The 27,636-nt window shown below is 42.5% G+C and overlaps 1 protein-coding gene across 13 annotated transcripts in view; it reads right to left on the bottom strand.

Moving 5' to 3' along the window:
• Positions 1-27,636, bottom strand: part of NAV2 (neuron navigator 2) — a 678,828-nt gene that overhangs the window by 220,661 nt on the left and 430,531 nt on the right. For all 13 annotated transcript variants that reach the window (XM_016164919.2, XM_016164924.2, XM_016164914.2 and 10 more), the window contains 2 exons: positions 25,234-25,286; positions 69-141 (listed from right to left, as the gene is read on the bottom strand). In XM_016164919.2, coding sequence (XP_016020405.2) covers positions 69-141; positions 25,234-25,286 — 126 coding nt within the window. The remainder of the gene's footprint in view (positions 1-68; positions 142-25,233; positions 25,287-27,636) is intronic.

The raw sequence follows: 27,636 nt of genomic DNA, 5'->3' as shown, positions 1-27,636 counted from the left end.
TCATCAGTAAGTAATAGGTGGGCATTTCTAATGATAAAAAGGCAGCCTCACGACGAGCGCTGACTCACCTTCTGCAGACAGCCCCTGGATGTTTATTCCCTTAGCCGCCAGGAAATTCAAGCAGGCATCTATGTTTTCAATCTAGAAAAAAAATAACAATAGACACTCAATAAGTATTCAGCCTTCTCCACACCATCTCTTATTAGAAACAAAGTGCTATGTCAAAGAGAGGGTTCCTTGTGCATTTGCTAAGGTTCTCAACAAGGAAAAACAGAAAGACATGAAAACTTCCGATGGATAGATGGATGGATGCAGGTCAAGACTCTCCTGTCTGTACTTGCACAGGAAAAGGTTACCAAACATCCGAACCACACAGAGCCAAAGCCAAGTCCTTGGATTGCTCACAACTACCAAAAATAACCAGGGTGGAATTGGAGCTCTTATGATGATCACTGTCACCAGTGCAATCCAGAAAACTTGAGCAGCTGCCAGAAAAATGGAGGTGGGGATGAGGTTAGTAGACCCACCCATCTAGCAGCAGCTGGGAGAAATTTCTAGCCACCGAGGCGACAGGCAGTCAAATGTACAAATGGTGAATGGGAATTACAGCAGGAATCTGGGTAATGTTTACTCACAAAATTCTCAGGATGGTGGGCATTACAGATGACCAGGGAGGACTGTGACCTTACCGAACCACTCTGTCCTTTGCATTTTCTGTGGCAAGAAGGAACCCACCTAACAGAGATCGGGAGGCCTCCGTCTTTGCCAGGCCTGATGCCATGACCAAGGGCGAGCTAATCTCCAGCCCTCAAGAAAGAACAATTAGGTCATTCCCAAAAGTCTGATTTGACTTCAGTTGTCAGGGCTAATTAATTTTTGGTCTATAGGAAAATATTTGTGCTTGATTAATGTCAATGATGACTGTAATTAAAAATAAATAAATTGCTTTTGACTTGGAATAAGGATCTTTGAATTTTCACACAGTTTGCATTTCGCCTCCACAACTACTTACCGCCCACTTTATTTCCCAGGCACCATCAACATTTTTATAAACTGAAGCCACTATTTAACCTATGGAATTTATTTTAAATTAAAAAATGACTGTCACATTATAGATGTGATCATTCTCCATCCCCTCCCCCAAGCAAATAAAGGATGGCTCCTTCATAGACACAGAGGGTGATACATCTACATTTTAAAAGCTCTAATTTGAGTAGAGTATACTCTAGCCTTCTGGTACTTTTCTTGGTCACATCCACCCTCCTCAAAGTCTGGCATTTGTCTTCTCTACTTTTAGTCTTTACATCTTCCAAATGCTTTAAATTAAGCTATGGGACACCTGAATAAAACTATATCCATTTTAGAAAGATCCACTCACCCCTGAGCTAGAGGTACTCTATTTGTGCAGTTTTTAGCTCAGGTTTCCATCTCTTTCTCAGCCTCCAGCTCATCTTCAGTGAGACATTTTTTTCATCTCAAGAAAAAAGGGCAATTTCTCAAACTAAATAAATGCTGATGCTATGGGTTATGCTTGCCACTATTGCAGAAAATAATTTCTTATAATGAGGGAGAAAAAGTGAAAATGCTTTTCACACTCCTTTCTTCTTTCTAGCCCAAGATGACTGATAGCGACAACCAGGCGCTACCATCTTGGAGGAAAGTAGGGAGAAGAAAGAAAAGGAATGGAAGGGAGGGCCCTGTGGAGGGTGTTTTGGGGCAATTTGCTTCCATTCTTAAGTGTAACAAAAATTATATCTCTAAATGCTATTTCACTCTATCACAAAACCTTGTTTTTGAGAAAATAACTATCAGTCCTTATTTATGCTATTGTACATAGCGGTAACCCATCAAAACCACTCAAGGGCTTCTGGTCAAGGTGCGGAGTAGGGAAACACCATGTTCACCTCCTTCCATGACCACCTCAAAATTATAACTAAATTACATAACAACCATCATTGAGAACCGCCTGACGTCCAGCCAAACGAAAGTCCTGTAACTAAAGATATACAAAAGAAGCCACGTCAAAACTGGTAGGAGGGGTGGAAAGGCAAAATGGGCTGGTCCCACACCTACCTGTGGCAGTTAAAAATTGGGAGGACTATCTCCATGGCAGAGGTAACCCTAAGTATTGAGGGGTCCCAGCCCCATACAAGGCTGCCAGCCCAGGGTTCCAGAGACAGGGAGAGAAGTCCAATAACTTCTGGCTGTGAAACAGTAGAGATAGTCACTGAGTGAGATAAAGAGTGACTGAAGTCCCACTCGATCCTCCTAAAAGGCTCAGGCACAGACTCACTCACCGAGGGACTCACTCGCTCTGAGCTCCAGCTCTGGGTCAGCAGCATGAAAGGCGCCAGGGACATACAGAGAGGATCTTGACTGCCTGGCTTCAGGGCGAGGGCTGGAGGGGCAGCTTTCCCACAGACAGAAGTACTAGCAGAAGCCATTATTCCTTTGTTGAGCCTTCCCCTCTACCAGCCTGCACGTAGAGGCGGGAGCCATAGCTGAGTCTCCTTCAATCTGGCTAAAACCATTTGCTCCGCCCTGCTGATTCCCAATGATCCCACCCCACTCAACTTGCAGACTCATCCATGTCACTTCCAGTGGCTTTTCCATGCATCCTATGTTGGCTCATGCTGTGAACTTTCCTAAAATCTTGCAAAGGTTCACAAACCTACCAAAAGCAGCATCTGGCCTCATTATGCCTTGTACCTCTTGCTAAGCAGCCCCAAGCCTATCACTAGTAGCAGCCAGCCTCAGGTCACAGCTTAGCCTCTCCTAGATACCTGCAAACCTAGACAAGTAGCAACTATCTGAAGATCACTTTGTAGTTCATACCAAGTGGCCCTGGGCAGGCTATAAGCAGCAGCTGAATTTGGCCTGCACTAGGGCTTCTCCCAAGAAGTCTCAGAGCCAACATACCTGGTGTCCCAGGTTCAGATCACACCAGAGCACCATCCAACCACCTCTACACATGACATACCCAATGGGCAGACTTGGCACCAGAGCTCCAGTAGAGCTAATCTTGCTCCACTGAGTCAGCCCTTGCACAATAGCTCCTCCTCTGTAATCATGGCCAGTCCTCAAAATGAATCAGCCCAAGGGTCAATCCCTCCCACCACCATGCCAACAGAAACCAAGGCTCAATTACAATAGGAAGGCACACACTACCCGCACAAGCAACATACCAAGAGCACCTGGCTCAGGTGACCAGGAAGACTGCAACACTGGGCCCCAGGACACCTACTACATAAGGACACTCTACCAAGACAGAAGACATAACAGCTCTACCTAATACAAAGAAACACACACACGGAGCAGTCAAAGTGAGAAGACAAAGAAACATGTCCCAAATGAAAGAAAAGAACAGAACTCTAGAGAAAAAAAAATAAACAAACCGAAGACAAGCAATCTACCAGATGCAGTGTTCAAAACACTGGTTATAAGGATGCTCAATGAACTTGAGAGAAGAGTAGATGAATGTAGAACTTTTAAAATATGATTTTAAAAAAAAACATAAAAATGGAGATAGAAAACATAAAAAAGGACCGGTCGGAAATAAAGAATAACTGAAATTATGCTATAGTAAAAGGAATCAACAGTATGTTAGATGAAACGGAGGGTCAAATCAGCAATTTAGAAGACAAGGTAGCAGAAAACACCCATCAGAACAACAAGAAAAAATAATCTTAAAAAAAAAATAAGGATAGTTTAGGGGCATTTGGGAAATCATCAAACCTAACAACATCCAAATCATAGGGGTACCAGAAGGAGAATAAAGAGAGCAAGGGATTGAAAATCTATTTAAAGAAATAATGACAGAAAACTTCCTTAACCTGGAAAAGGGTATAGACATACAAGACCAGGAAGTGCAGAGTCCCAAACAAGATGAACCGAAGGAGGCCCATACCAAGACCCATCATAATTAAAATGCCAAAGCTTAAAGACGAAGAGAAAATCTTAAAAGCAGCAAGAAAAAAAGCACCTAGTTATCTACAAGGGAGCTCCCATAAGACTGACAGCTGATTTCTCAACAGAAACTTTGCAGGCCAGAAGGAGCTGGCATGAAATATTCAAAGGGATAAAGAGCAAGGACCTCCAACCACGATTACTCTATCCAGCACAGCTATCATTTAGAATTGAAGGACAGATAAAGAGCTTCCCAGACAAGAAATGCTAATGGAGTTCATCAACACCAAACAAGTATTACAAAAAATGTTAAAGGGACTTTTAGAAAGATAAAGGAAGAGAAGGGGTGTAGGGAGGGGGAGGAGGAGGAGAAGAATAATAAAAACTATGAATAATAAAATGGTAATTACCACATATCTATCAATGATTACTTTAAATTAAATGAATTAAATTAAATTAAATGCTCCAATCAAGAGACATAGGAGTGGCTGGATGGATAAGAAAACAAGATGTTTATATATGCTGCCTACAAAAGACTCACTTCAGATTGAATGACACACACAGACTGAAAGTAAAGGGATGAAAAAACATATTTCATGAAAATGAAAATGAAGAATAAAAAAGCTGGGGTAGCAATATTTATACCAGACAAAACAGACTTTAAAACAAAGGCTATAACAAGAGATAAGGACCCAGTAGTTCCACTTCTGGGTATTTATCTGAAGAAATTCAAAACACTACTTTGAAGGGACATGTGAATCCATATGTTCATTATAGCATTATTTATAATAGTCAAGACGGGGAAGCAACATAAGTGTCCATCAATAGATAAATGGATAACACACACACACACACACACACACACGCACACACTAGACTATTACTCGGCCATAAAAAAGAATGAAATCTTGCCATCTGCGACAACATGAATTGACCTAGAGGGTATTACACTAAGTGAAATAAGTGAGACAGAGAAAGACAAATACCATATGATCTCGCTTATATGTGGAACCTAAAGAATAATTTAAACAAACAAACAAAACAGAAACAAACTCATAGATACAGAGAACATTTGATGGTTGCCAGATGGGAGCGGGGGTTGGGGAGGATGGATGAAAAAGGAGAGATTAAGAAGTACAAATTGCTAGTTACAAAATAGTCATGCAGATGTAAAGTAGAGCATAAGGCATATAGTCAATTATAGTACAATAAATATGTATGGTGTCAGATGGGGTATTAGATTTATCCGGATGATCACCTCAGCAGTTATATAAATGTCTAATCACTATGTTATACACCTGAAACTAATATAACATTGTATGCACACTGAGACTTAAAAATAAAATTTAAAAAATTTTAAAACAAAACAAAACCACTCAAAATTATCTGCTCCCCCCACAAAGAGGCACTAGTATTTAAATCATGGTAAAATTATAAAAGTCTTTTGTATCCCTTGTCTCTTCCTATCATCTTTTCTTACTTCTTTAATATAATATCTTGCACATGGCTGATAAGTGAGGCTTTGGCAATTTTGTCCCCATGGAAAATGAGAAAAAGAAAAAGCTGATCACCCCTGAATCCCTTAACACAAAATCAAAAAAAGTACAGTTGATATTTATCCTGGCATGTGTCATGTAAGTAGGTTAAGTTTTTCAACAGTAATGTAGCAATGTGACACTAAATTAAAAGACATCCACCAACATAGTCAAGAATAGTACTGCTCTACAACTATGTTGTAATTCTATAGAAATTTCCTTTCAAGGAGCATAAAGTACATTAACTGTCACATTCATGAGCATTCAAGGCATATAGTATCATTTAAAGTACATCGTAATTTCTTGCAAGACTAGCCTTGGTCCTCTTTAATGCAGCCATCTACTGGACTTTCTTTTAATGACATATTCCATTAAAGGGATGAATAATTATAAATCGATTACCTAGAACACTTTTTCCTCCTGTTGTTGACTATTATTTTTTCAATGAATTTCATAACTTGGATCGGTAGTTCCGTCACTGGGCAGTGGAGAGTCAGGCAAGAAGGGGCAAGGATTTTTTCCCTCAGGAGACATTTGGCACGTCTGGCAACATTTTGGGTTGTCACATGGGGGGAGAGTGGAGAGGTGGGGAACCGCTACTGGCATCTAGTAGGTAGAGGCTAAGTATGCTGCCAAACATCCTACAATGCACAAGACAGCCCCCCATGACAAAGAATTATCCAATCCGAAATGTCAGTAGTGCCAAAGTTGAGAAACCTAAGTTATATGATTCTTTTAATCATTCATCCAACGAACGTAATTGTGGGGATATCTGCTCTGTGCCAGGCATTGTGCTCGATTCTCCTGATGGCGGAGGTCCGGAGCCCTCCCCACTGTCCAGGAGCCCACAGTTACATGCTTCTCTTTAGGATCCACAGAGCTATTCAACACATACTCCTGGATTCCACCCACGTCAAGGAGAATTAGAACATATAACCAAGGGAAGCATCTTCCTTCATTAGGTGGAGAGAGGAGGCCTAAGGGCACCAAGAATGCTTTCTCCTCAAGGGGAGGTGAAACAGGGGGCCATATGAGGATGGCTAAATTGAACTCCCAGAAAATGCTAAAACTAAAAGTTTGGGTCATCATTTAAAAGATGATCCACAAGCCCATCAAGCGCCTCGAATTTTTTCCCCTCTACTATGAATTCTCTGCTCACAGGAGGAGTTCAAAAAACATTCCTGAGTCTCAAATCCACTCTTTAATAATGTTCCATTAAGGTTAAAAATCACTCCTGACAAGGCAGCAGAGACCCACGCGCTTTTCATCTGCACCCCAGGAATAGCGCGGAGCTGGGAAGCAGAACAGGGTCAGATGTAGATTCCAACCTCCTGGCTTCACTTGGAATGAGATCAGAAGGGGAGAATGTGTCTTTGATCTAGGCTCTCTTGTGATTAAAATTCACCTTAAGGTTTTCTTCCAAATACTGTCCAGGTAAACAATCCATCTTCACATACTGTTGAGACTGCAAACTCCCACCACACCCCAAGAGGGGAATGGCCTGGTGACAGGAATCTAGCACTCATTACAGCACAAGGGTATCCTCAAGCCCATCTTTAAGGAGGTCTGTGGCTCATGTGTGATCCAGACACATAGTACGAGATGAGGAACCAGTTAAAGTTGGGAGGTAGAGTGAAAGAAAAGACTCTTAACTAGCAAAGTATGTAAATACCACCAAAGCTATTAACACGTAGCGGCCAATATAAACTACTTTCCAAAATTAGCTGAAAAAATCTGTGCAAAGTCCGACATTCCAGTGTTGCTAAAGGGGGCAGGGAGAGGCGCTGAGTGAGAAGGGTGTTGTAGTTGTTGCCATAGCAACGGGTCCAGAAAGCTCTGAGACGGAGTTAGTTACTGGAGTTTACAATATCATCAGCTGGAGTGGAGGCTGGAGGCCTAGAAGTGGGACCGCAATGTGGCTCGGAGACCCTGGGAGCAGAAAGATGCGAGATGAACGAGAGGGTACAGTATAGGGAGAGAGCCAGACTGAGGTGCACTCCCCAGGGCTTCCCTCTGTCTGGGGCTACACGTGGCCTCCACTCTGTGCAATCTATGAACATCCAAGAGGAAAAGCCCGCAGTAAAGCCTTTCTCCCAGTGTCAGCCATAGTTTCCCAACACGCTCTGAACTTTAGACTTGGCAGGGCAACTTCCATAGGCTATGTATGTTTTAGCCTTCGTCTCCCACATCCAGAAGTAGATCTCTACCCAGGACAGGCAGAGAGCAAGGAAAACCAAGACAAATGCCAAACAACTGGAATGAGAGGCGGGGAAAGGAGGCAAATGGAAAACTTCACATTTCAATCATGATTAAGGCTGGACGGGATCTCATGATAACATAAAATATGCAAACCTCGGAAGCACTGCTGTATATCTCCTTGGTAGCTTAGAGACTGATCAAATACCATCTGTTGTGACAGTTGTCATGGCAGCATTTTTCTCTGAATACCAGTGTAGCTGAGTGCACACAGCACATGAAAATGATGGATGCAAATGAAGATCATCTCTGTGGGTGCTACTGCAGCCTAGAGGAAGATCGGGCTCCAGGCACACTGAGTAAATGGGGTGCTGGTTTTTAGGAGCTAAAAGTTTCTCAGCAGGCCCCTTGGGGATATCTCTCCTGAGTAAAGGAAACTGGAAGGGGAGGCAAACAGCTGCTGCATTAAAGTTAGGCATGGTCACAACCATTTTTAAAAGAAAATTGTGAAATGCTTAATGCCTAGGCAATGGGTGACGCGGACAAGGAAGAGTACTTGCAAGTTCTGCGGACTGGGAAAGCACAGTGTAGCCTCTTCACGAGCCTCATAGATCAGCTCAAACAACTTCCTTCTAGAAGCGTGTGTGGTACTCACACCTGATATTGTTACTTGCAAACAAAAATAATCATCATTCATCCATTAGTTATCCATTTCTTCATCCATATTTGCTGAGCACCTACTGGGTGCAGGCAATGTGCTGGTGAATAAAACAGACATAATCCCTGACTATGCAGAACCTATGCTATGGTCTGAGGTCGGGGAACTGGCAATAAACAGTACACAAATCCTATCTGTCATGTACCAGAAGATTTGATCTAGCCTGGGGGGAGGGGCAGGTCAGGTAAGAATTTCTTAAGAGGGAACACATAGGTTCACAGAGACAGGACTTTTTGTCTGTTCTGTTCACTGATGTAGCCCCAAGCACCTAGAACAGCACGGAACACATCTTATAGGTACTCAAGAATATTTGTCGATTGAAGGGAAATCTGAGTTGTGACTTACGAGTTAGCTGGGCACTGAAAAGGGGAAAAAGAGAAGGAAATACGCATCATAGGGAACCTAAGGCTTGAAAGCTTCCACAGAGGATACAGCCAGCGTACCACATTCTGGGAACCAAAAGAAAGTCAAAGGGGCTGGACGCCAGCAGGCAAAGGAGAAGAGCACAGAGAAGACACTGCGCAAGCGCAGAAGGCCGGCCCATGGGACCACATTCGGGAGCTGACGTGGGGAAGGAGCAAGGGCAGCGGTCCTTCCAGTTGTTAGGAAAGCCCTGTCACTGCCCCATTACTATGGAAACAGCAGAGAGGCCGAGCCCTTCCTGTCTGAAAGCCTGAGGACGTCAGGGGGAGCTCAAGCGATGTCTCGGAGGTGGAGCTGCAGAGACATCCGGCTGAGCAGAGACAGAGAGGTAGGGGAAGGGCCTGTCGGCATCTGCAGTTACGGGTACGAGGAAGGTCTGTTTCATATCTAATCCTTCTGACACTCCTTCCTCTGGCCCTTTCCAAAAATAAATACAGAAAAGAAGGAAAAAAGAAATCCAACCACGAAACCAAACCCAAAAGCAAAATGCGCTCTGGGGAAGTGGCCTCCTACACGCCTGTCTCACCAATGTTGCTGCCTCTTTCCTCCGCATTCCTAGGGGTCACCACCTGATGCATGATTTGCCCAGATTCCTTTTTGTTGTTGTTGTTGGGGCCAGCAACATCATAGAATCACATGGCACACAGGCCACAGTAGTCCTGGAGCTGCAGGAGGAGTCTGGACACTATAGTTTTAATCTTAGAAGGGGGCCCCAGAATGAGGGTAATATATGGTGTTTCAAATCCTCTAGATGGGGAAATATTCGGTAGCATCCCCTCTTGTAAGCTTCACAGGCTGCTGGTTGCTTGGCTGATGCTTAAAGCCATCTTTGTCTAGCAGTACAAGGGGTTCCATACCTTCTGTCCCAGCTTGGGCCATGTAAGCATCAAAGCTTCCAATAAGTCAGCTCCAGTTCTCTTGGTGGCTTTGAAGCAGAAAGCTTAAGAATATGGGACCCGGGGGAGGGATGGGGCTTGAGTCCCTCTGTCAGTTTGTTTCTTTTGCGGCTTTAATGCTTTGCACAGCTCCTTCCTTCAATTTGGCAATGTTACCCACCTTATCTTTTATAGCATTTATAACTTCAGCTTTCCAAGATGTCAAGAATTCCTTTAAAAAAAAAACTTTGTAGGAGTTTCTCTGCTGTTACAGCAAATGGGTAAGTCCATATGGAAACAAAAATTCTCTCTAGAGGAGAAAAAAATTCAAAACAAGAATCTCAAATTCCTCCAGTGACTATCTTTTCTTCTGCTTTCCTTCCAACTGCCTAGAAGATTTCATTTTCCTAGTATATTCTGACTTCTCAATTTTTCCCTTGAAACAAAGAGACACATATCTGGGAAGGGAGTTATAGTTTAAGTTCTAAAAATTAGTCCTTATTCTGAAGGCTCCCATAACAAACGCTTCCAGCTGAGCTCTGCAGAGCGTCCCCTTTCAGAGATGGCAGTCACTAGGAGGGGACAAACTCTCTTGGGGACCAGCAGAGTCAAAAAGGCCTAAAGATGCCTTCGTGTGTGTTCATTCAGTAAAGCATTCCGAGTGTCATTTCTCCTGCTATGATCCTAGAGTAACGTTCCCTAACTTCCTAGTGCTCCCAAAAGAGGTTGATCCAGGTCAAGGCCTCCAAGTTAGGAGCTGACTGCAAATACCAAAGAAGAAGGGACAAGGAGTGGATTTAGAGGACATAACACAGGCTCTGGGGTCAGACAAATCTGGGTTCAAATCCTGCCTCAGCAAGTTACCTCAGTGGCCTGATCTGTAAAATGAGCATTGTAACACCTAATACATAGGGTGGTAGTCGTCACTATATGAGAGGATATGTGTGTGGTACTACGTAAGGATCCAATAACTGGCATTTTTTGCTACTTTGTTTTTATTTTTGATGTGAACGTCCCCGGGCAATAGTTTCAAGGCCATGACATGTCCAAAGCTGTCTCTGGGATTGGCTCCTGGCAAAATAAAGAATTAGAACAACTTATTTGGCTGCCTTCCATTTCCTCCTCCTGGCTTTCCTCTCGAGTTCAGCTATCCAGGACACTGGGCCCCCTCCATCACCCGATGTCATGCCTGCTTCTCACCGACCCCTCTCTTGAAAAGACACCGATTAACTAATTCACACCATGGCAGAAGGGACCACTACTGGCTTCTCACATGTTACCTCTTCTCAGTGGTACCTGTATTCATCACAATTATTAGGTGACATCTGTTGAAAGACTATGGACTTTGCACTCTACACTGGATTCTCATTCCCTTAGACTACCCATGAGACCCTCATAAAATTATTAATTGCTTTGAGCCTCAAATTTGTCATCTATAACATGGAATAACTGATAACCATCCTCTAGCCTTACTGAGAAGTAGATGGTTTGACATATGTCAAGAGTCTGGAACTTTACATAGTCAGAGATTTTAAAAAAAGGCTCTTTCCTCACCTGATTCCATGGAATATTAGTTATCACTGGCCTCTCCTGAAAGTGAAAGATCATTTTGGAGCTGTGTCTTACTAAATTATATGACACTAGTATAGCCTCTCTAGGAATGGGTTCCTTGTAGCTAGAATTCATTTTGACCCTGTCAGAATCAATACTTTTTGTCCAAAAAGGTTTCTGGTCAGAGCCTCCTCTACTAAGTTACATGAGAATCCCTAAGACCTTAGACAAATAGCTTTGTTAAGAAGAATAAAAAATATATATATATGTGAAAACTTTGGCTTTACCTACAGATGAGGATACAAACTCAGATTCCAATTTCACAAGAAAATCCTCACTTCTGGACCCAAACACATGGCTGCCTTTTGAATCAATAGGAGAAGAGAGGCACTTGGAGAATTTTACCCAGGAACTAACTAGGACCTAGTAGCCTCATTCATTCCTTAAAAAATAATGACTGAGTTTGTAGTCTCTCACAGGCCTGGCCCTAAGGGAAGGGGTAGCAGTATGGTCCTTCCCTCACAGAGCAGATGGCCTCCAGGGCAGGAGCACACTGTAAGCAAATATTACCCCACTAAACAGCTCACCAACACGATAAGAGCTAACTTATATCCATCACCTCTCCTACTTAAAAGCCTATGCTCTTTTTGGAAGGTCTGGGTTCTTTCTGAACCTTTGCCATATGTACATGCTGAAACCCATAAACCACCTCAAAGTCTTCAAGAGATTTAAATGCAAGATTAAACAGAACATTGATATGCCCACAGAGTGCAGCGAAGCCTCAATTCTTGAAATACCACTTGAATATATCATTTTCGCCCACAAAACACATATAAAGGAAAAGTGTAATCAGGTAATTGCAGATGAAGGCCAAGAGCCTGACTTGCTCACCAATATGGTGACTAGTTCCCTCACACTAGCCTGTGCAATTCAGTTTTGTGGCTCTGTCAATTTGCTAATGTCTGTAGCTTATGGTTCTTCTGGGTCGCTCATGCGCAGTCAATCCATGGATTTCAATCCTGCAATTCCAAGGACAGCCAGTACAGAAGTGCAAGACCATCTTGGCAGCATTAATTACCAGGGAAGTAAAGCCAAATGTCAGAGGCATGATCAAAGCCCACCAGAAAAGAAGAACAAACTAGACAACGAGGATCTCTATTACAGGAAGGATATCCTTGAGCTTTTTGAGGCTACAAGATATCTAATGCACCTGTGAAGAAAGAGGAACAATTTTTAACTTGTCATATAATGCTAACCTCTGTTGCTACTTCTATCCTGGTCAAATAGTCAGTTGAACCAGATAAAACTGTACTTTTTGTGAGTAAAAAGTGGTTAAATATTGGTCATTTCAGTATGGTACTACCTATATAGCAATGCATTTGGAAGACATCCTCCCCTTAAGGCTAAAATTAAACTGCTGGGTGTTCATAAAAATAGAGCATTTTTACAGTCATTTATAAACAAAGCATCGGTAAATTCTAAAACTCCAAATAAAATCTCTGCAGTCTCTCTCAAGGGAGTCTCACAAGACAGATGATACATAGAGGAAAAAAATCAAGTCAAAAGAAACACCCCATCTTCAGGCCAACCCTTAAAGGTCCTTTGCTCTAGTTAGGGTTTCATGATCCCCTTAAAGAAGCAGAAGGGGGTCTGGAAAAGCCTTTAATTCCAAGTTGATTCATCTCAAAACCTCCCACAAAAGGTAAGTAAGCACTAGTCAGCCTCCACAAAGGGAAGGAAACCAGGCCTCACGCCCTCCTCTTGCCTTCCAGTTCCTTCAGAGGAAAGTGTGAACAAGATGAGACTTTGGTCTAGTTCTGCCACCCCATCCAACTCTACATGACTGCTACCATGTTCACGCAATATGCGAATGCCTCTTGCCCATCAAATCTGTTCCACAGGAAAAGCCAACTTGTCAAAGTGTTGTCATCTGCACTGTGATTTAAGCCATTACAAGAGAAAATTAAAGATTTACTTAATGGAAAATGGGAGAGAGGGAAGTTAAGGATTTCACAGGACCAGAGAAGTCTGGGGAACTGTAGATTTCTCAGGGCTTTCTGGCTATCTTGCGGTAAGGCACTTAACTTCCCTGAGCCTCAGTTTTCCTTTCAGTAAAAAGGGGACAATGATCCCTTTCTTGAAAGCCTTATAGAGGCCTCACAAGAAACTAGTATTTATTCTCTTAAAAACATGAAGCATTGTGGTGCTTTCCATATGCTATTATTTCAGTTCATTTTTACCACTCGATAAGGTAGACAGTGTCATTTTCCAAATGGGGAAATGGAGACACAGAGTGTTTAAGTGTCTTCCTAAAACTACAGTTGTTAAATGGCAGAGTTGGAATTTGAACACTTAATGGAAAGTGCTTTAAAGCTAGAAAGCCCTCTACAAGCATGGAGCATTAACAACCAAACGGCAAGAGCTTCACTCTTACTCTTGACCACTCTGTTCACTTTCCCTGCTCTTGGACTTCGGTAGTGCGACAAGGCAAACAATCAGTCCATCCAAACCAAATCCAATCTTTACATCAAAGGTCAAAGGACACTTCACAGAGGAAGGAGTGACTTTTCCCACAACTTTTCAAGACATGTTTCGTGGAAGACATCTTATTTTCTTTTAGTGTTTTAAATCTTCAGGTGCAGGATTTAAAGCAATATAAACACTGTTAGACATTATTTCAAAGTCAAAATGCTCCCAAAACAGAGCTCTTTCAAACCACCATGACGATGCTTAGGATTCCTGAGGAAGTTCACGATACTTATAAGAATAATTTGGAGCAGAAGAACTTCAGATGTGTGCAGGGGGTATAGGCAGGTAACAAATGAGTACAATGGGCTGGATTTAAGAAAATACGGAATGGCAGGGAGTGTGACAAACGCAGCCCACACCTACCTACCTAAAGGGGCAGCTGCTACCCAGTTTTCGCCAACATTTTTTGCCTGGGGAGTAGGACCCAGTATTGCCAGATTATCAGATTTTTTCTTTAAAAAGCTGGAAGATCACATTTTATAAGGTATATTGATTTTCATCTAAGTACTGGCATCTATTCAGAATTTGATTTTATTTTTAAAAGTCTTCTGTGACCTGAACACAGCTTATTGGCCACAGTTGTCTATCCTTTGCTTAATGAAGACACTGGCATGCATCTACTGACCAGTTTCCAACACGCAGACGCCACAGGCTAACTGTGCCTTAACAAAGTGCAAACAGAACTTCCGTGCTAAGTTCTGTTTCATGGAAAAATCAAAAACGAAAATAACACTCATACAAAAGATACCCCTTTGGTGCTGGGCTGAAACACAGGCATATGCAGGGAGGTGGATCCCAGCGTGAAGCCCAGATGGCCTGTATATTAAGATACGGTCTACATGGATATAAATCACCATCCAATTTCTCTCTCAGCTCAAGATTAGTAGTTATTCTACCCCCACCCATCTTTGCAGTTGCTAAGCTCAATAAGGTTCTCACCTTATTGAGAGCCACGTTGCCACTCATAACACCTCAGTCCCAAGGTAGGTGTGATGGGAATTTCTTCACCAAATATTCACCAAGCATCTGCCAGGTGCCAGGCTGTGTGGGCAGATGAACACATGCGACCCCACCTTCAAGGAAGTTAATGTCTAGTGGGATACATTAAGTACAGTGTGCTAAAGGATTATCACTTCAGTTTTTCAATGGAGGAAATCAAGGGTCACAGAGGTTAAGTGGGCTGGAAGGGGTAGAGAAGGCACATGTAAACTTTGAGACCAGGACACATGTACAATTCAGATCTTATGAACTTAGAACTTAACTATAGTTCTCAGACAAGAGAATGTCTAAAGCATCCCAAACCTTTCCAAAAGAGCAAATTGATAGGCTCATTCAAAATAGTTAAATTTAAATAAACCCTCTGAGATATTGCTAAGTAAAAAAAAAATTTAAACAACGTTGTAACCTAATACATGTTTAAATGCATATTTACCCAGGCATATCCAAAAAGACGCTTTTTTTATTTGCCTCTAAGACGACATTGGCAAAGTGTGGTCACCACACCAGCAGCATCCTCATCACCCAAGAGCTTGTTAAAAATGCAAACTCTCCGCCTTCTCCCCAGACTCACTGAGACAGAAGCTCTGCAGGCGGTGTCCGGCACTCTGTCCAAACAAGCTCTCTAGGTGGTACCTGTGCACACTAAAACTGGAGAAGCGCTGCTGGAGGCGTGGCCAAACCAAATCCCACTTTCCTTGTTAATGAAATAATCTATTATTTTGGTGTCTTTTCTGCACACTTTTATGACTAAGTTGAAATTTAAAATTATTAGAGAAGAGACCATTTTTGAGAGCATTTTTTGGCTTAGGATGACTCAAGTTTCTTTAGAGCATTTAAAAGTACATTGTGCATTTGACATTACAATTTAATAGGTAACATCGCATTGATTCCCATTCTCTAGAAAGCCCTTACACAATTAAGCCATTAAGTGTTTAGCTCATTCATCTAAAAAACACTAGCCAAGCACTTCCAGCGTACCTAGTACCATGCCAGGTCTGGGAATATGGAAATTTCTATTGCACTAAGAGATGAGAGACACACTATATGTATTACTAAGCTTTGATGATATTAAATAGCATATGATAAATCTCATAAAAATTTGCTTAAATGTCATATTAATTATTAGACAAACACACATTATTAGGGAACACAGCACCTACTTGTAAGTGAGATCAGGAATACCCATATTCACTTTAATTACCAGATGAAATGGCACTTGTCACTCACGTGATAGCTCAGTATCTGAGGTGGCTCAAAATATAGGCACAGTGCTAGAAACCAAATGTGGGCCTCTGTTCTCCCCATACTTCCCTATAATGACGTGTTTTGAACATACAGATGTGGACAATTCTGAAGTGTTCTAACAATGGAGGTAACTTGCAGTGGGCTCAGAAACTCAAAGAGCTCACAGAAGTAACAAGATGAGCCTCTGCTATCAACCCGAATCGCCAGCCATCTAATACAGTAAGAGTTACTTTGCTTGGATCCCAGAGCATATTAGTTTCTTTCCTACTGCTGTTGTAACTGACGAGTCGGGGCATAACAGTAACAAAATACCACAAACATAGTGGCTTAAAAATACATAAATTGATTATCTTACAGTTCTGGAGGTCAGAAGTCCAAACTCAGTTTCACTGGGCTAAGATCAAGGAGTCAGCAGGGTGCATCCATTCTGGAGGCTCTAGGAAAATCTTGTCTCCTTGTCTTTTCCAGCTTCTAGAGGCCACCTGCATCCTTGGCTGGTGTCCCCTTTCTGTATCTTCAAAGCCAGATGGGTAACATCGTCCAATCTCTCTCTCTCAATCTTTCTCTCTCTGACTCTGCTTCCATGATTACATCTTCTCTCTCACCCTCCTGCCACCCTATTACAAGTATCTTTGCTATCACATTGGGCCCACCCAGATAATCCAGGATAATCTTCCCCCCCTCAAAGTCCCTAATTACCTCAGCAAAGGCTCTATTATCATGTAAAGTAACATTCACAGGTTCCAGTAGGGATTAGCAGGAAAACATCCTGGGGGTAAGAAGCACATAGTTTAGCCTTCCCCACTGAATATCCACTTTCTAAGTTTGAAAAAAACTTTTAACGCAGAAGTCAATTGTTAGGGTGTATGTGACTTGTAAGCAGGGAAGGAGATGACCATGTAATGGGCACTCATTGTAGGTCAGGACGATGCCAGGTGCTTTATACGCCATCTCTCATTCATCTCTCCAACAACCCTAGGAATCGGCTTCCACTATAATCTCCCTTTAATAGTGAGGAAAGAGACTCAGAAATTCAGTCACTTGCCCAGCACACATGCCCAGTGTCTGAAACCCAGAGCTGCTGGATTCCAGACCATGTTTATTCTTCTCCATCCCAAATCTCCTTCCCATGATAGAATGAATCATCCCAAGGCTCAGACCATACCTATATGAGGGGCTAGTATAACAAATGTCATTTTTGTGCCTTCATGTTACAGTCAGCATTTTTTCCTTCTTGAATAGCGTTAACAATTAAGGGAATGGACTGTAGAACCAGGCTCCCGGGGTTCAAAAACCCTAGTTTGTCACATATTAGCTGTATGACCTCAGGCAAGTCACTCAACTTCTCTGTCTCATTTTCTCCTCTGTGAAATGAGAATAATGGTATCTGTCCTTAGAGGGTTTTATGAAGAAAAAATCAGTTAATGTAAATAAAATGTCTAAAATAGTGTGCAACTATAAATGTATGTAGTGTTTGCTATTATTGTTATAAAAAACATTGACAGAATCAGGGATAAAGGCATTAACCCTAGGCTCTCAATGTACAGCATGAAAGTCAAGGATGACAGGTTCTTTAACATGATTCACAGTCGGCCCCAGCAGAGCACAACAAAGACACCAGGGTCTAAGTTCTCAATACCCTTTAATGGAATGAACAATTCCATAGGGTTGTTATGAGAATAAAATGAATTAAAACATGTAAAGCACTTAGAACACTGTCTTATTACTATCATTTTATTATCGACAATCCCTGGCAGTTATAAAGATACCTAAAAATGCTTACCTCAGGCAACATAAAAGAACTCGATAAACTAAAAATTAACTGCATTGTCCTATTTGGGTCCTCTGAATAAATCGAGGAAGAAAGGAATGAAGAGAGGGAAAGAAAATTCTAAAATAGTGTCAAATATCCATTTCTTAAATTCCATACAGAACATCCAAGTTAATACCCAGTGCTTAAATCACTGCTCAGCCGTAGATAGTGATATGAGAATAATGACACTCTGCAGTCCTACTGCCACATGGACAAGTCCAGGCCATCTCCCTCCCTGGTCTTTCCATCTGCACCCATCTGTCCATCCATCCATCTGCCCAAAATTTATTAGACACTTATTATATGCCAGTCATGTGAGTGATAGTGCTTACTTAGGATAACCAGGTGAAGGACATGGTATCTCCTTCAAGAATATGTCAACAGACAACCAGAGAGTGTGTTATGAGAAATGCAGGCACAGGACACCTGGGAACACAAAAGACAACAGGTACCTAATTTATTATCACAGCTACTTAAAGTAATTGACCTGAATGTTAAAGGTCCATTACCTAGGTAGGACAATCAGAAGATATTCTCAGCAGACTGGACAACATGCATCAAAGTATAAAGGCATGAGAGCACGTGGCCTCCTTGGGGCGCCCCAAGGTCCAGTATGTCTGGCTGGGGTACAGAATCTGCACAGCCAAATGGCAGGTAACCAGAAATGATGGTAACCAGATCATGAAGGCACTTCTATTGTGCACTCAAGAGTATGGAGAGGGAAATGGGGAGCCAAAGATGGAGTTAAAACAGAGGTATGACCAACGAGGCAGAGGGATAGACATGGAGGTTGTTGTCATCTTTGAAAGAGAATTCTGGCTAAATCGTCAGCAGCGACAGTGGATGTGCCACCTTGAGTAGGAAGTAGTGGATGCTTCCTGCTGATCTTGGCCCTGGACACTTTCCACTTTGCTTTAAAGTCTAAGTGGCCTGCTGACTTCTTTTCATTCCTTCTTGGTTCTGTAACATATGTGTGCCCTTTGGGCTGTGTAAAAATAGGCCCAGGGGCCCAGAGCAGAGGCAACTCAGCTGCCCAAGGATCTCAGAAACTCCCCTGGCATGAGGCCAGCTTTCTGGCAGCTGTCAGGAGGGCTCAAGGTCACTGGGCCTAGAAACCTGATCCTGTTGCAGATGGCCTTCCCTTGGCCCAGGAAGCTCTGTGGAGAACAGTCAAAGTACCTGGCGCCAGGGCTCTTCAAGGCCATCTCAAGAGGCTGCCTTTTGCTAGGGATCACCTGCCCCCTCTTCTTCAGTTCCCATCACTAGTCAACTCAGGCCCTTGCCAGAAATATTAAATCTACCTCCTTCCTGCAAATTTCCAGCTAAACTCAGCTGGTTCTGCGGTATCCACAATTGAAAAATAAAGAAAACAGGGATTTGTAAAGTGAAGATTATTCTTATTTCACTCTTTCTCTGTCACACAAGTGAATACCACACGCTCTTAAACTAGACAGATTTGGGTTGGAGCTCTAACTCTGCCTTTTGGGTGAGTAACCTAGGGCAAAAATACAACCTTTTAAAGCCTCCCTCTCCATGTGAAAAATATAGACAATAATTGCATCTACTACATAGGATCGTTTGGAGGAATAACTGTAATAATTAGGTAAAGCTCTTAATACATGTTCTGCGCATCATGAGTACTCAGTAAATTTAAGTTCTCTCATAGCCCTGTGAGGTGCTGTCATTTCTCACAACTGCGAGGCGGGGTGGGGGCGTTGCGGGGGAGATGAAGAGAAAGTGCCGAGAGGCCAAGTGGATTATGCAGGGCCGCGCTGTCTAATAAGCCCCCCACCCAAATGTGGGGCGAGCCATTCTTAAAATATCTACTTCTTTAAAAATACTTAGCTACCTTGAAAAATCATCATCATATTATGAGCTAACATCTCTTGAGTGCTTCCTTTGTGCCCAGCACTATGCAAGCACTTCATATAGGTTATCTTAAAACAAGCCCATGAGGCAGGCGCTATTACCATTCCTGTCATAGAAACTGGTTCCCAGAGAGCCTAAGGAACAGGTCCCAGGTCACGAGCAATAGGCCTTCAAGCCAATGCTCTTAGCTGTGATCCCTTGCAGCATCCAGAGGTCAGAGGTAAAAAAAAGAAAACCTAGTCTGACTGTCTTTTCAGAGGGGTCTCAGGACCAGACAAAGGAGGGCTGGATCCAGGAACAGAGCTGAGGCCTGATGTCCATGTCTCAGGGCTCGTGCTTCCATGTTCTTTCCAGGTTTCATCACGCTGTGTCTTTCCAGGTGCTGGCCTTCTGAAAGGGCAGTCGCAACAGTAGGGAGGGAGGGAAAGGGACAAGGGAAGGGGAGAGAGGCTAAGACGGCCCTATCCTGCTTATAGCAGCAATTCAGCTTTTTCACTTTCACATACGCTTTTATTGGTGGGGAAAAGGGGAGTCTGTTCATGGTATAGAAGGTTAAAAACCACAACCCTGTTCTTCTCTAAGTCTAAGTGCAAACTCGTATTGTCTTGCAAAATCAGGTGCTGTCAAGAACCCCTGAAAGAACAGTGTGAGAGAAAGCTGTGCTCTCAGCAGCGGGAGCACTGAACTTGGGGTCTATGGAGCCCCAGGGGGAAGGCATATGGTACAGCCTCTGGAATCCATAATCTGTTTAGGCTGTATGCAAAATTCTAAGGTATGTGCCCTTACCTTAAGGAGAGGGCTGGCAACTTCTCTCAGATTTCCAAAATGTTCCATGTCTCTACTAAACACATGAATGACTACTAAAACTAACCATTGTCACCTCGGAAACCGCCATGCATTGATGGCAGTCTTCACCTTACCAAGCTCATATGCTGGGAGAATGGGAATAGTAAAGTCACCTACCTCAAAGAGCTGTGGGGAGGATGAACTAAGTGCAAGCACTGAGAACGGCACCTGGCGCAAGGCCCTATAGGCTTTAGTTATGTTTTATCATTGTAATTATTATATATCATCACTTTCATTGCCTCATTAGTCCTCACAAAAACTTTATGAGTTATGTATTATTATCAATTCCTCTTTATAGGCCAGTAAATAGAGGCTTCAAAGGTTAAATAATTAGCTCAAGGCCACAGAAAGGCAGAGAAGGAACTTGAACTTGGCCTGTCTAGTTCACAAGCCTAGGCTTGCCCTCAGTCTAGATGTACCAGGAAGAAGGCAGGACTCTGTGAGAACCCAGGAAGAGGCAGGTGGGCAGTGCTGGGAAGCCCCAGATGACCCCAGGCCTGAGATCGGCCAGCCAGAGGGGAAAACAGGCCTGGGGCTTTCCACTGAAAAGGGCCAGCCAGCCTTGCTAACTTTGCACCTTTCCTAATCAACAACAGAAAGCCAAGCTGCTTAAAATAAAATGATTAAAAAAGAAAACCACCCCCTGCAAGTGGCCGTCCCTAGGCTCCAAAGTGAGCCAACATCTTGGAGCTCAGCGGGTTGTAGCGAGGCGCCCACTGGCTGAGCTCCAAGCAGCGTTTCTCCTTCCAAACCAACACATAACTCAGCTGAACATACCACTCAAAAGCCAAAAAGATGCCCCTAGGTTGCCATGGCAATGCTAACCAGACAACATTTAACCAGCTCTGACGCATATACACAAACATATTTAAGGGCCGAATGGACTGATTTGGTGGGGGAGGGAGGGCCAGAGAGGGGAATGTTGTTTCTCAAGCTCCATCTCCAAGGATCTGGCCCTCAACTTATCTAGGTCAGACTGAAACAGGGCAAAGGACTCAAACATAAGCTGAGATCGGACTTGCTAGGGAAAGGGAACTCACTCCTGTACCTCTGCATTTCTGTCACAGATACGCTCCCATTCTATAAGGGCCAAGAGGGAGGTGCTAGGAGTTACAGATGCTGACGGTCCTAGCTCTGCCTCTCCCTGGCAGCAGCCAGCCACTACCCGGGCAGTCCGATCTCCTTACCCCAAAGTGCCGGCCCACAGCAGACCAGGACGATCCAATGTCCTCATGAGTGTAAAATTACTTGTAAACCTGAAAGCGCTATGCGGATACATGTTAATGCTGATACTAAAAATTTTTAACCACCTGCTTCCACCAGGTAGCACTCTCATCTTCCTGATCCCATGGTTGGACCTCCATCCACAGGAGTTAATGACCATGGTTACTTCCCTTGAGGAGACTTTGCTCCTGGGTCCAATGGGGTTTGCTCTGTGAGCTGTGGCAATCTGGGGAGTGATGACGAATGCAGAAAACTTGACCAGGGTCTGAAAAGACCACCATGCCTGTGGGGTCTGTCAAACTCTAGGCTCTTCCATGCCTCAGCCCTCACCTCGGACACAACAGGGAAGACGGTTGGCATTGCTCAGAAGCCAGAAGCATCTCACCAGACACAGATCATAGCACTTGGGGAGGACTGATAAACAAAATGCTGCAAACCTTTCCTCTGCAGGTTCCGTGACATCCTCAGGTAAACAGACTCTCCAGAAATGGAAATCCTCTTTCACCTATCATTCCCCTGGGGTGAATCCTCTAGCCTTTCAAGACGTATTCCTTAAAAGTTATATCTAAATAACTTTTAGAAAGTAATTTAAGAGCTCCCCCTTTTTTAAAAAAAAAAAGCTCCCCTTGCCTAGAGTGGAATGGGCCTTCACTTGCCATGCACGGACGTCTGTGGAAAGAGCTACACTGTTCTACTGCTCTAATTGTTCTCTGGTCTCCTGCCCACTCACCACCAAGTTCCTTAAGTGCAGGAATCACATCTTGTTCGCTTGGGTATTCACCTGGCCTAGCCCAGAGCTTGGCATTAGTTGGCACTTGGTGAATATTTGTCAATTGACTAGCTAAACATATGCAATGCCACACCTATCATGTTTGTAAAGCAATGATCCTGAAATTCCCTAGTCGATGTGCCACAGCTTTCTGCTTTCATTTCCCCATCCTCTGAGAAGAGAGGAGGACTTGAAGTAGAGCCTAGAGTGTAGGAGTCAGAGTGGGAAATGGAGCTCGGGGGCAGCCAGGTGGCTCAGGAGGAAGATGGTGAGTGGGTAGGAAGAAGAGGTGCCCTCCTCACCTCTTTACCTCTAACCGCTGATTAGCCAACAAAATTAATTCACTCCTTAAAAACTGGAAAAGCACCCATTCCTCCCACTTTGAAAAGAAATTGCTTTTCTTTGCCTCTATTATTAAATTCCCCTGGAGATGCTGTTTTCTTAGTGAGTAAACACATGAACTCTTGCTGATTATTTTCAAGGAGTCACAGTTACCCTCCCAGCAGGTACACTGCCCAAGTTCTCAACTCACTGTGTCATCTTCCTTTTGCCAATGTGATGTTTCTCCATATACCTTCCCCTCTCGTCTCCAAACAGACAATATTTAGCAAACAACAAATCTTTATCATTAGCTACCATAAATAAGGTCTAATTCGGAAGTTAACCTTCGAGGAATTTAGAAATAATGGCTCATCTGCTATGCCATATTCTCAAATTGTGCTTCCCATGAGTAGAAATGCTTTAATGATATGCTCACATGCGCGCACACACAGGTGTCCTATCAACCAGAACAACACCCATGCTTGTCCAGAAGAACTTCCCGTACACCCTTAGGCAAGTTCTGTCTTATGAATTATCTGTTTTGTAATATAAAAGAAAGGACAATGGCTCTGTTGTCCTTATCATCATCTTGCTCATTTCCTACAGAGTAGAATGACTGTGGCGGAGGTACTTCATTTTCCTGGACTCACATCCTGTACGCTGAACTATTCTCTGCTCCATTTACCACCAGACCATGTCTGCTTCCCCGCCCCTAGGCTGGAACTAATTATCACAGACAATTATAGGATTTTATATTCCTGTGTTCTAAAAAAAACACAGCCCATGAAAAATAAAACAAAACAGTACTTCCATAGCTGAAAGAGTTATGGAGAAACCACAAAATTGCACTGGGGCTATGGTAGTATTTATAAAAAGCATATTTACATATAGAACTAAATGTGCTTGGAAGAACCTGAGGTGACAGCCTATTTTATAAGCTTGAAAGCGGACTTAAACAACAAACGACACCTGCAATGGAAGGTGCAGAAAATACAAATGTACCAAACAGAATAAAAGGTTTACTCCCTTCGAGTGTCAGTTCTACATACACGTATAACGGGCTGGGACAAACGCACTGATATCTATCCCAAGGAGAACTACTGCATCTCTTTCATGTGAAGATGTGACTGCATGTGTAAAATGCTTGCCTAAAATTAAGTCTTCTATCTCCCAAATTTTCTCAATTATTAATACACTAGACAGCTGCAGAAGCTCTAGTAAAAATAGCAGCTAAGCTTTTCCAAAAGTCAAAGCAGCCATAAGAGGTCTGCATGGGGACTTTCCTATGCAAGGAACGGTTGCTCTCTGGATCAGATAAAAAGAAACAGTCTCCAGTGGAACAAAAAGAGAGAAACTTGTTTCAGAATGTATACTGAAGAATGACACCCCACCACCACACACACTCACTCTTCTTTATTTGTGCATGAAAAAAAGTGACTGAAAAGGCAATCTGTCCAACTCATTGGGGTAAGAAGCAATTCAGAAAATTAAACAAGTAAACCCAAGGAATGCCAATCACTTTGATGTACTCTAGAATGAGATGATCAAATTGTGCCTATTCAAATGCAGTGGGGTGAGGTTAAAAACTTCACTTTCTGAAAGCAAATGAATGTCCAGGGGAAAAAAAAGCTATCTTTTAGGTGTCGCCTTCATATTTTAAACAGATATTAGTATCATCTTAACAGAATTGATAATATACATGACTTATGTAAATATTCACGTTTAAAAAGCATCTGGAGGGAAAAGCTAAGCACTCAGAACATCAGAATTTAATGTTTCTGAACTCAACAGTGATCATGAAATCTAGTTCAAGGTTATGTGCAGAACATGCAACAAGAATAGATTTTAAGGCTTTTTTTAAAAGCTTAAAATCAGAGCTTAAGCGCATCACAGAAGAAAGAATATCACTTACCAAGGTTATGTTGAAAATGGTCTGGATATAATAATACATTTCAAATTTATTGTCATGGTTCTGATTTCACATCATTCTAACCTTTAAAAGCAATCAGACCACATGCTCCAATTTCTGAGTAATAAAATACCATCACCTACCTCATCTGTGCCTCAGCTCTGTACACAAACAGAAATTGTTGTGGGTCTTTGAGGAAGCAGAACAAGTCATAATAGTCCAAGTTCTAAACAACTGTGTGTTTGTACCAGTTCTGCAGAATTTGTTTCTAAGAGCAAGGACCATGTTTCCTTTTCGCTGTCTCACCATCTATATAAAAATCACACCATTTTTAGTAAATGCCAACAAATGTCAGAAGAGCAGACCATGGCTACTTGGAAATGACTGTTAGTTTATTAATATAATCCCTAGAGTAAAGCTGTTGGTGTGAATGTTTTCAAGATGGTCAATATCATTTAAAGGCAGGGCTAACATAACATAAACACTCTACCCGTGTACTGCTTACCATTTGTGATCTGTTCTTCGGACAGCCATTGATGTCTTCAATCTTTTCGTTTGCTGAAAAAGGAAACACAAGTCAGAAAAACAAATCACCACCACAGACACTTGAGTCGTGATATTCAGGACCCTTGAAGCCAACCAAGTCCTAAGGCCCAGACTGGGGTTTGTCCAATGAGCACTGGCATGTGAAATACTGAGACGCGTCTTGCAGGCTTCAGGACTTACTCATCAAGCTGCCGTCCTCCAGGGACAGCTGGGGCAAGGTCATCATCAGCTAAAGCAGAGACAACTGCATTGACAACAGTCTTGGAGTGATGGAGCATCGTGGAACTGTTGGAGACTGCAAAATAGGCTGAGCTGTGATTGTGCTTTAAGCTCTAAGTCAAGGAAGTGCGACAACCTCCCCACAAAAGACGAGATGGTTTAGAGTGGATCAGTCCAGCTATAACTCAGCTCCAGGGGACAAAAGCTACAGATGATGACACCTCACTCCATCTCGAACCAGAAATACTGGTATTGCTTTATACTAATAGGATTACTAATAATCATATTCCCAAGTGGTGGCAATCAGAGAATGAGACTTAAAAATGGCTCATCCAAGGCCACACAGTAAGTTCAAATTAGATCTGGGAAACTCTTGAAGTCATAACAGTATAATAGCATCTACCTACTAAGAGAAGTGAAAGAAAGAGGATGCACGGAATTAGCCTGAAATCAAATACCAATAAGAGGGGAGAAAGGCCCAGCCTCCCATGGTGAAGTATGGAAGAACCCCTAAAAGATGCAGCTCCAAGATATGTCTGGTGCGGTTGAGTTTGCAACTGCGGCTGCACAAAAAAGGTAGTACGTGTAGAGGTGAAGACACTGGCTTTGGAGACAAAGAAACCCCAGTTTGAATCCCAGCTCTATGGCTTCTTTACCGTGTGATCTTAGCCATGTCACTCAACCCTTCTGTACCACAGTTTCCTCATCTATACGATGAAGCTAATACTACTTATTTCACAGGAGAAGCTATAAGAAACAGATTATATGATGCTTAGCCTAGTGCCTAGCATACGGTAAGTGTTCTATAAATGGTAGCTATCATTGACCTATGAATATACATACAATCTTATCTATGTAAAATAAATAAAATAAAAATTTCCTTTTTGATGTCTTCATCTGAGTTAAGGCCAGAAAATCAGCTCGGGCTTCATAGTAAAGAACTAAGGATTTGCCTGCTCTGTGAACCATTTATGAACTTCCTCCCCAATCCCATGTCCTTTCACCCCATGGCCCTGTCCCAAAGGAATAAGGCACACTCGGGCCACTTTGTTCTCTCTGCACCCTGTACCTTCCTCTATGTTGCTCTTGAACATCTAGTGCGTAACTCCTTTTCTCAGCTTCTGCAGCTCTGCCGTGTGAGCCTGAAGGACATGCAGATTTTGTTTTTCACATGTCTATCCTTAGGGCTCAATAACTGCTTGCAAAATTCAATTCCAAAAAATATATATCATATCAGGTTTTAATAAATATGATGTCTAAAACTTCTATAAACAGAAAAGACATTAAAAACTGTCTAAAGAGGATAATGGAATCAAAGTGTCCCAAGCCTCTAGGGTTTTAGAACACCTGAACCTAAATATAGCTTGCCATTCCGACAATGGGGCTTATTTTTTTCTCTAGAGTTTCTACCTTGAGGGGGAAGTGAAAAATGAGAAAGTAAGCTAGTGACAGGAAAGTGTTTAAAAACTGAATTACCATAAGACTATCTGGACAGTATAGATACAACCTAATCTACACCTTCTTTAGAATTAGCCAAAATAAGTTTGAAAAAAAAAAAAAAAAAAGGTAAGGTGGGCTGATGACCAACCTAGGAAGACCTCAACCTTCAGAGATCCAATAGCATTTTCTCAACCCTTAAGAACAATGAGATAAGAATTTTAGGGAGTCTCTTCCACCACCTGCTTTCCCTTCTCCCAAAAGAGGTACCACAAGCCTTTAAAAAGCAAGTAAAAGATGCCCTATAAATGGATATTTGGTCTTCAGCTCACCAGAAAATACGATTAGCCAGAATATAACACTAGTATGTAAACTCCACAAGAAAAAGGACTTCTTTGATCCTACAGCTGCTTAGGACAATGCCTGATAAACAGTAATCACTCAATAAATATCTGCTGAGCGGAACTAAGGAATGAGTATTCTGAACATTTCAAAGAATCAAAAGTATTTCTGCCTATTTTGTCCTTTCACTTGTAAATAGAGATGTACAATCTGAAAATGAAAAAAGAGAAAAAGACCCTTGACAAATGGCACTCCTTCAGACATGGGAAATGACAGCAGGGCCGCACTCTGACCTTGGATTTTGATATACGACACTGGAGAATAAATATATGACTTTTGAGAGTCAAAGCCACTCAAGGTATCT

The sequence above is a fragment of the Rousettus aegyptiacus genome, unplaced genomic scaffold (assembly GCF_014176215.1).
Source record: "Rousettus aegyptiacus isolate mRouAeg1 unplaced genomic scaffold, mRouAeg1.p scaffold_m13_p_5, whole genome shotgun sequence".
In the NCBI taxonomy this organism is placed as follows: Eukaryota; Metazoa; Chordata; class Mammalia; order Chiroptera; family Pteropodidae; genus Rousettus; species Rousettus aegyptiacus.
This window is presented reverse-complemented; position numbering and strand designations above follow the sequence as displayed.